At 35.1% G+C, this 9,741-nt stretch overlaps 2 protein-coding genes across 2 annotated transcripts; one reads left to right on the top strand and one right to left on the bottom strand.

Annotated features, from left to right (window-relative positions):
* Positions 1–213: 213 nt before the first annotated feature.
* Positions 214–540, top strand: LOC133032010 (auxin-responsive protein SAUR24-like). Its single transcript, XM_061105817.1, has one exon. It carries the CDS (start codon positions 214–216, stop codon positions 538–540), a length of 327 nt encoding a protein of 108 aa, XP_060961800.1.
* A 1,305-nt stretch (positions 541–1,845) lies between these two features.
* LOC115704249 (pentatricopeptide repeat-containing protein MRL1, chloroplastic) lies at positions 1,846–9,410 on the bottom strand. The gene is made up of 19 exons (XM_030631465.2): positions 8,932–9,410; positions 7,919–8,636; positions 7,609–7,831; positions 7,396–7,459; positions 7,178–7,322; positions 6,961–7,076; positions 6,362–6,490; positions 6,029–6,202; positions 5,768–5,932; positions 5,379–5,519; positions 4,930–5,029; positions 4,651–4,759; positions 4,437–4,528; positions 4,201–4,291; positions 3,520–3,751; positions 3,338–3,430; positions 3,188–3,236; positions 2,866–2,962; positions 1,846–2,505 (listed from the first exon to the last, which is right to left on the bottom strand). The coding sequence occupies exons 1-19, from the start codon at positions 9,256–9,258 to the stop codon at positions 2,271–2,273; spliced, it is 3,300 nt and encodes a 1,099-aa protein (XP_030487325.2). The 5' UTR covers positions 9,259–9,410; the 3' UTR covers positions 1,846–2,270.
* Positions 9,411–9,741: the final 331 nt, after the last annotated feature.

Below are 9,741 nucleotides of genomic sequence, written 5' to 3'. Positions count from 1 at the left end.
CAGACTTTCTGACCTCACATCCACCTGTACTATCATTCCTTCCCTATAAATACACAACACTCCATAATTCCTTCTCATTCCAACATTTACTCATAACAAAAAATATATTAAATATAAATATTATCCATCATCAAACTACAGAGAAAGTCTAAGCTAAAGCCATCAGAATCAAGTTTTAGAGTTTCCCACTTGGAATACTTGAAGTTTACTCAAATGGGTATTATTAGATTGCCATCAACTATTCAGAATCTTAAGCAAGCTCTTAAGCTTCACTCATCAACTGCTGGAGCTAAGCATCACCACCACCATCATTCTGGTGTCCCAAAGGGCCATATTGCAGTTTATATTGTGGGAGAAATTCAAGAGAAGAAAAGGTTTGTCGTTCCTATAGCTTATTTGAACCACCCAAAATTCAAGGAGTTGCTAAAGAAAGCAGAGGAAGAGTTTGGTTTTGACCACCCAATGGGTGGTTTGACCATTCCATGCAGAGAAGACACTTTTGTCCATATCACTGCTCAATTAAATGTTGCTTCATGTTGAAGGCTGATATTGAGAGTAACTCCACATTTTTTTGGGTAGTAGTAGAGGCTGTAGAGATTTTTATTACATGTAATTATGCTATTAGACAAGGATATTAGGTGGTTTTAATTGATAACCATCTAAAATCCATTGAGAAATGAAATCATTTCCTATTAAATCCTCTAAGTATTTGACTCTTAATTTACAGTTCTTTTACATATATATACATTCTGTGATGATTTTGCTTCATATTGCACCAAAATTACAACTTTAAACTGTTATAACACAGATGGGATTTTAGGGGAAACGCTTCTTTGTTTAAAAAATAGATATTGCATCAGTAATAGGAAAGTATTCATCTCCAATCCACACTAAAACATTATCTAAGCAGAAAGCATGTTTAGCCAAATTGTTGTGGGCTTAAATCAATGCCAGGGATAAGAGATAATGAATTACTAATATGGATTGGCTATAAAACAAATGGTTTCATTCCTTAAGTTGTAATTTCAATGACCATAACTTTAGAAGCATATTCATGTGCTTAATTTTTCTTCACACTGAGATAAACTTATGATGTAGATTCTGTCAAACACTATTTTAATGTGAATATGTTAATTTATTTTTGGGAAATCTAACAAGGTTTTTTTTAGTTGCTTATTAAACGATACCAATATGAGTTAGACATTCTTCTCATGGCTAGGAAGAGTGAAAATAAAATCTGTTATCAACTCTTTCTCCTTATAGCAGTTCTTGTTCAGATTAACATATCTTAACTTAGTGTAAAAATTAACAAAAGCAAACAGTTCAGTACATTGGCAATAAATGAACATAGACACAACTAAAAGGCAGACAAAGTTGCTAATATCTTCAGGGTTTTGATAATAGACAGCTGTCTTCAGTCATTTCATTTATTATCATAATTTCAATAATTCAAAAAAGAATAAATACTAGTCCAGACTTTAGGTTGAACAGCTTTAGTTTTGCTCTGTCAGAGCCTCTCTGCTCAGTAGTCTCTCAATTTTGATGGCAATATTATTGGTGGCAGCTCGCAAATACCTTTATATTTTGTGCTAAGTTTTTCTATTTCAACTCATCAACAACATCGTCACATGGATTGGTTTGCTTCTCTCTTAGTTATGTGATTTGATTTATGGCTTAAACAGCCTCAGATTGGTCGGCTTGATGGAAGTTGTGGGTACTCATTAGTGTCGTACAAATGAACTCTGTTTCTATCAAATGAGACATTGGTATCATTTGTGTCTTATATATAGTTTAAGTACATTCATTAATCAAAATTCAATCACAACCATTCTTAAGGGACTTATACATGTGAATTGTATTCTTATAAATAGAAACATACATTGAGTTAGAATATTTGGCAACAGAGATGTTTTGCTTTTCTTTTTTCTCTTTAGATAACTACAACATTTAATATACCCTATAATTATTTATCTTACAAGATAAAAATGGAATATATCCTTATGCCGCTCCATGGATCTCTCCTCTATGCATAAATTGGCTTTGAGATCCAAACGTTTTCTATTCACTTTGTTATGTCTTTGGCTAACATTGGCCACAAGCTAATAAGAAAGCTATAAATTCTAAGAATGGGGTGGTAGCCAATTAAGGCTCGTGGCAGAAACCGGCAAGAAAGATCATTGATGAAACTTTTAATAGAGCATCAACTGAACTTAGGAAACATATGTAGACGTAGACGCTTCCAGGATGTCTGCCGTGCAACATCACCTCCTTCAGTCCAATGACAAGTTGCCGGTTCTAATGTCACGCTGCTGATGAGCGATTCCTTTTCCTAGTCGGAACTGGGATAGGTTCATCTCATCTGGTTTACCACTGAAAAGAGGAGCAAGCTTAGGTTGAAACCATCTTTTAAGTGTTATTCCGCTAATTCTGATTTTTCCATGTGATTCATTTCCCTGGTAATGTAATCCAATCCTTCTCAGTAAAGACGCAACTGCTTGACCAACCCTGTTCACAATAAGATATTTTAGTTTAGTAAGCGGAGAAAACGAGTGAATTATCAGAGAAATCAGTTGTTTAACTATAGAGCAGGACAAACATCGAGGGAGACAGATATATCACATTAACCATTTCAATTTGAATAATTTTCAACATGATACTCCGTCCGTAATCTGCAAATTTTGAGTATATTACTTGTGTGTGTTCATGTTTATTTAGCCCTATTCTTTGATTAATGATTATAGATTGTTGTTGTTTGCCTCTACCAAATTTGACCAATCAAATATGCTGTTGTTCAACTTCAGAGACACCAAATATAGAAGCTCAATCAAACTTTATGTTGTAATTTTTCAGAAGCCAGTCTTTTACCTCCCTGCAACGTTGACTGTCTTCTCCTCGCCATTTGGAGATGTCATTTGGGCTTTCTCAACCGGGAGTAAAATGGTTATGCCAGGTAGCCTCGCACCTGCATAATGTGTCAGGGGCCACCAGAAAAGCAAAGATGTAAGTATTAAAAAAGAAATGTTCCTCTAGATCATTTATGCTTGATACAAAATTCAGTGTACATTTCAGACTGAACAAATTTGACCACCTAATTATAATTAATCTTCTACGATATACTCACTAAAAACTTCAATCACAACTCAAATATTTAAAATGACAACAAAAAGGAGAAGAAGAAGAAAAATACCAGCAGCAAGACGATGTTTGAGACCTTTCAAAACAGTTAAAAGGTACACCTGCGAAGTACCATATTAGATTTTAATTAATCTGAATGCTTGAGCTTTTGTAGCATGCACCATTGTAGATAAGTGACCATGACTTTCAGAAGAGAACTCACCTGAGCAGTATGATTCTGCAACTTCCTTGTATCAACGATAACAGGATTTTGTTTAAAGGATACTAAAGGAACAATCCCATGAGAAGCAGCTTCCTATTTTAACACGGCAATGTTACACGATTTCCAGTAAGTTTCTATTTCAAAGTATGAACCAAAATTGTTAAAAATTCAACACTACTGACCTCAAGTAATGAAAAAACACGAGGGTCATATTCACCAAACCCGTCTATCAGTGAACTAAGGTTTGAGGGTTTTGTTGTGTCCGCAGTTACACCTAGATTCTCAATAAGCCTATTTTTCAATGATGCATCATATGGGAGCTGCAAGCATCCTAATACTTGAGATAACACATCAACCGTAGGGACAATACCAGGTGAAATGGAGTCACGGTAGACCATTAAGGCTGATGATGTCCTGTAAACATAGCACAATAAATTGCTCAGAAGCTTATACTAAACTCCTTACTCATTAATGATACATAATCAACTTTCTAAATCATTTAACAGAAGTGAATGTATGTAAACTAATTCAATCAAGGGGATTACGTTAGTGTTCTGTCCGATACATTCTATTACTAAACACAACAGGAAATGTTATAAAATGAAGAAATATGTTTCTGCCCTGAGTACAATTCAAGATAATTTTTCAAATATTATAATTTTATGTTATTTTTATAGGTGTACTATAGATTTTTGGGCGAAGAAAAAACGCAACTTAACGAAATTCATTTTATGGACCTAAACGAAATGCAAAAGAGGCAATTTATGCATTCACTTTGTGCATGCTTGAACATATTTTTGTAGCTTTCTACTGCCTAATAGATCATTAAACAAAATATATGTAGAAAATGAATACTAAAATACCATTTATTGGAAACCTCTGGGCGGCCTGAATTGAATGAAACAACAGGGTCACCAAACATACTAGCGCTCTCATATCTTCTTAAGCACATGGCTGCAAAAAGAAAAGGTTTGAAGAAAAGTCATAAAAGAAAACAAAAACAAAGAAATATTCCAATGTCCTAAATACTAATTAAAAATAAAAGAATGACAAATAGAAATTGGTAGGAAAAAATAGGAAGAATTGTTGGTTAACTTACCAATTATGCATCTTGACATAACAATATTTGGAGTAATTCCATCCTTTTTGGCTTGAGAATAAAGCTCGAGGCCTACATTTAGATCATCTTTTCTACATACAATATGCACAGAGCATACAATAAGATCTTTGAAGTTGAACAAAACTATGGGTTTTCTTCTAGATAATCATTAAGGATTTATATAATAATCAAAACAATCTTCAGAGTAACTCACTTTTCGCTAGCCACAAGTAGAATGGAGTATGTTATACTATTTGGAGACAATCCTATGGTTTTCATTTCCGATAGAATTTCCACAGCTTTATCTAGTTGATCACCATCACCTGCAGTGAAGTTAAATGACTTAATAACACATTAAAGTTTGTAAGTAACTAAAATGTAATAATATCCCACATTATGGATATAAATTTCCAAACTGCCATTTCTAAATAATTAAAAAAAAATACAAAGAAGAGAAAATAACTAAACAGTTTAATAAAGCCACGGGACTCACACAGTGCAGTGATCAAGGCATTGACAGTGGAAACAGTTTGCTTCACCTTCATTGACTTCAGATCCTCATATAGCTCTAGTGCTTTCTGCCAGTCTTTAGCCTGAAAAAAAAAAAGAATGTGAATGCTATTACAGTAGGTTTAGCAGCACAATGAAGCTTGCATTTAAGCATCATATAAAATGATAAAGAAAAAATTAATTACTCAGCAATTTCTATACATGACATGATTTATTTTGTTTTGTTATGTGGCTAGCTGAGTAAAGATCAAAAGACTTAAGTGGAATTTCCTAAACCAATAATTTACTAGTTTCGTGACAAAGGCTTCAGAAATTACACTTGTTTTGGTCCAAGTTGCAAATACATTACAGAAAGATTTTACAAATGGCTAATATAATTTAGGCAGAATTGTTTTAGCACGTGAGATGTAAGATTGCCTAGCTGAGACATACATTGCTACAGGCTCCCATCAATGAACTGTATGATACAATGCCAACTTTTACTCCTTGGTTCTTGGCTTCACGTAAAATTTCGAAGGCATCTTCTAGCTTCCCAGCATGCCCTGCAGCAGCTATTAATGAACTGAGAAACATCTGCAAGAAAGACCACAAAAGAAAAACTAAGCAATCTCCGCACAAGAAAAAAAGAAAACTGAATGCAGAGATGGAAAGAATGACAGGGACATAAATATCAAATCATCTCCCTTCTGCACACTTTAGTTCGTTGTAAAAGATTAAATTCTTGACAAATGAACCTTGTCTCAGTAACATCCTGCTACAACTATATCTGTGCAAAATGCAGCAAAAAACTTCACCAATTCTTTTAATGTTGATAACATTACCTGATCAGGGATCACGCCTTTGCTAGTCATTTCTTCATACACATTGTGCGCAAACTCCCAGTTACCTGTTTGGCAACAAGAATTAATAGCAATGGTGTAAACCTCTGGCGTGCCCTTAATGTTGTATTGCTGAATCATCTTATATACTTCACGTGCCCGATCAACCTGTAATAAATGTTGAGTTAACTATGTAGGAATTTCAATGGAAAAAGAAAACGAATAATAATACCCAACAGCATTTGTAAGGAATGGAAAACTTACCTGGCCAGCATTTCCGCATGCCTTCATCAATGCACCAATTGTGACATGATCAGGATCTATAGGATGTATCTCTGCAGACATTTCTGCCAATACATCAAAAGCACGATCAACAGCTCCTGATTGACCACAGGCTGTAATAAGTGCATTGAATACAACTCGATCTGGCTTCACGTTCTACTGCATGTTATCAGACGAACACTTAATTCGAAATCATTGCACAGAAGAAACAAGAAAATTAGAAAACACATTTATGCTAGAACACTGATAAAAAGTAGCATATGCATTATGCAACTATAACTATTTAAATTTATAGGTCTCCCACAATAATCATACCTTGGACCTCAGTATACCATAAGCGCCAAATGCCTTCGCAACTTGACCAGCTCTAGCACAACCATCAATAAGTGCCCCGTAAGTGTGAAGATTTGGTTCCACTCCAGCATTAACCATTTTATGGAACACCTTAGGAGGCAACATCATATAGTAGTCAACATGGGGGCTCATCATCATTCATCATAAATTCAATGGTTACTCCAACAAGACATAACAAAGGATAACAATTTATCATGTGGCTCCTCTAACATTAGACAAGTTAGCAAAAATGTCTCTTAAAAAGCATTAATCAGGAGCCAGACAGTGAGAGAATTAATGGAATATAACAGTAGCTGAGAAGCAATTAAAGCCAACTACACCAACAGTGAATAACAACAAGTATTCCATAATTTTAGAGAAGTTTCCAGCTTCAAGTGTCCCAACTAGGAACAATTTTTATTTTTTTATAAATAATATGCCAGAGGGAATCAACACCAGCATCATAAGAATTGGTATAGTAGGCCTAGGAAAGGCATCAATTATTACTTAAAAAAATGCTTCAAAAATAAGTGAAAAATTCCAAGGGAATATCAATTTTGAAACAAAAGGAAAATACTTACTTCGAACATTGAATCAACTTTGCCACTCTTAGCACACGTAGATATCAGAGTAGTGTAAAGTTTACAATCTGCTTTCAATCCGGACTCATGGACAAGTCGCAGAACCTGAAAGGCTCCTAAAGAACAGAACACAAACATCATTACGTTATTCTATTACCAAAAAAACAATTATGGGGCAGGGAATTCATCATTTACAAACAGAAGTCTGATGAACTACCCTCCGAATCTTGTGAAGTCGCACAGACAGACATAAGCATGTTATATGCACTCAATGTTGGGGTAGGGATCAGTTTGAGGAAACGAAAAGCTTCTTTAACAGCCTTTTTGAATTTGCAGGTTTTAAAGAACCTTGCATGGTAGACCTGAAAGCAGGGGATCCAATAAATTTGGGTATTCTACATAAAGGAAAGATAATTAACAGCTATAATGCCTCACCTTGTTCATGTCCAACAAACCCCTTTTTTCCATATCTTCAAGCATTTCTAAGGCATTGGATAACCTAAGAAACCCACAACAATTAAATTTTTTTGTTCTTACTTAAAAAAAAAAAAAAAAAAAAAAAAAAAAGCCAAACAAACTCATTTCTACCCAATGCAACCATGTAACGTCTGAGGAACTAAAACATGTGCATGTACTGTAGCAACATACCTCCCATCCTTTAGCAAACGATGGTATGCACTGAGCTGCTCTGAAGTATTATTTTTGCTGTCAACGTCCATGCCATTTAGGTGAGGCACAACTTGGAAGTTATTCTGAGCCAAATGTCCTTTTCTTATAATCCTTGTATCTCCTCTACCTTTTCCCAAGACTTTCTTACTATAAAGAGATCCTTCTTTGTAATTTGCAAAAGGAATTTTTCCTTCATCATTACCTGTATAAAGAAAACCCTTTATAAAGTCAGAAAAATGGGAAAACCAAACTTATGACACCACCCCACAAAGAATCTCCACGGCATTACCTGTTGTAATATGGGGAACCTCCATAGATTTTTCAGTACCCTCTGTTCTAGAAATTGTAGAAAATGCATTGCTTTCCAGAGCAGAAGCATGTGAAGACAACGTTTTGTGACCATTAACGTTCACTTTAAATTTTCCGTCTAATTTGCTTTCATTGTAAAACATGTGAAGCTCTTCTCTTACGGAATCAACAAGGAAACTAGTGAAATTAATTGTTTCTCCCTCTACACTAGGTTCTTTCTTTTCCAGTTCAGGTTCATAAACTTCTACAAGTGAATCCTTTTCTTGAACAGAATCATTTCTAAACTCAGACTCTATTTCCTCTTGTAACTTCTCTATTTGCAAGCCATTCAACTTCTCTGCAAAGCTAATATGTTCTAGCATAGCTGATTCCGAAAGCAGAGGTGAAAGAGACTGATCCACCACTTTAGATTCGTTTATAAATGTTGAATTATTAGAGCCCGAAACAAGGACATTGGAAGTAGGCGACTGCAATGCGTTAGTGATAACAGTCTCTTTGTTCATCATAGCAGCTTGGTGAAACTGCAGGGGAGCCTCATTACGAATGGAAGCGTGACTATTCTCTATGTTCTCATCCTTCAACAATTGCTTAACTTCCATTTCACGAAATTCACCTAAATCCATCATCTCATTCTCAATGACATGATTTATGCCATGTCCTCCCAACTGATGTAACGCGAAATTTGCAGGCCTCTGAACCTATTTTCAATTTCGAGTTGAAATTTTGTCAAGAAAGAAAAAACTACATAAGGATAAAATTCCATCATCTTAAAGCTTACTATTTCTAATAACTCAACCACTAATTTCCTCAAAAAAAAAAAAAATACAGATAAGAATCAAATGATGACCAATTTTCACCTCCGAACTTGCCCATGCTCAATTAACGCACAATTTCTCAATTTAACAATATCTTCTACTAAAATGACTTAAATATATGTACAATCTACACAGGACGCATATATCTTACATAATATTATTCAAATTGAGTACAAACCTCTCTGGAATTCTTCTTAGGCCTAAAGAGATTCCAGTAAACAAAAGAAGCAGCAGAGACAGTAACGACGGCGACTACAACGAGGACGGAGTGTGAGCCAAGAGCAGCTCTGAAAAAGAACCGGGAGGAGTGAGAGTGAGACCATGACTTTCTATGGCGTCTACGATAGCGAAGACCACCTGGAGGCCTAAGATTATGGGCACAGCCAAGGAATTCTCTTCGGATGGATCGAGAGCGAGGTGAGGAAGAGGAATAAGAAGAAGAAGATAGAGGTGTGCATGAGATAAGAGTGAGAATTTGAGGCTTTGGTGAGAAGCTCACATCCATGGAAGAGGAAGAAGAAGAAGAAGAAGAGAAGAGATGTTGGGTTTGAGGCTTTGAGCGGTTAAGGATAGGGAAGAGAAGAAAGGAAGGAAGGAAGAAGAGGTTGTTGAGTGAGTGACTGAGGAATGAGTAGAGCAAAATAACGTTCTTCCTTTTAATTGCTTTTTGTTTGGTTCTTATGCTTTTCTATTCTCTGCTCATCCATTTCTCTGCTTACGTGGCATCATTCTTCTGTTTTCGACTTTCGATGAGCTATTGTCACCTTTCTTTCTTTCTTTGTCCTTTTCCATTCAGGTTGGCCCCCATAGTAACTCAAACGGCGCCGTTTTAATTTCATTTGTCTTAATGTATTCATTTTTAACTGTAGAAATTACACCATGTATAGAAAAAATTTAAAAGTTAATTTTTTATGGCATAATTAAAATAAATAATACTTTCGGATTATGATTTTTTTTTTTTTACATTTTTTTTGTGTGTATTTTTATA

Source organism: Cannabis sativa, chromosome X (assembly GCF_029168945.1).
Source record: "Cannabis sativa cultivar Pink pepper isolate KNU-18-1 chromosome X, ASM2916894v1, whole genome shotgun sequence".
In the NCBI taxonomy this organism is placed as follows: domain Eukaryota; kingdom Viridiplantae; phylum Streptophyta; class Magnoliopsida; order Rosales; family Cannabaceae; genus Cannabis; species Cannabis sativa.
This window is presented reverse-complemented; position numbering and strand designations above follow the sequence as displayed.

Coding starts and splice junctions, on each gene's coding strand:
- LOC133032010 (XM_061105817.1), top strand. CDS start 214: ATGGGTATTATTAGATTGCCATCAACTATTCAGAATCTTAAGCAAGCT.
- LOC115704249 (XM_030631465.2), bottom strand. CDS start 9,258: ATGGATGTGAGCTTCTCACCAAAGCCTCAAATTCTCACTCTTATCTCA. Junction 7,460..7,608: donor CGTTTGCTAAAGGATGGGAG/GTATGTTGCTAC, acceptor TGGGTTTCTTAG/GTTATCCAATGCCTTAGAAA. Junction 4,529..4,650: donor CTACTTGTGGCTAGCGAAAA/GTGAGTTACTCT, acceptor TATTGTATGTAG/AAAAGATGATCTAAATGTAG.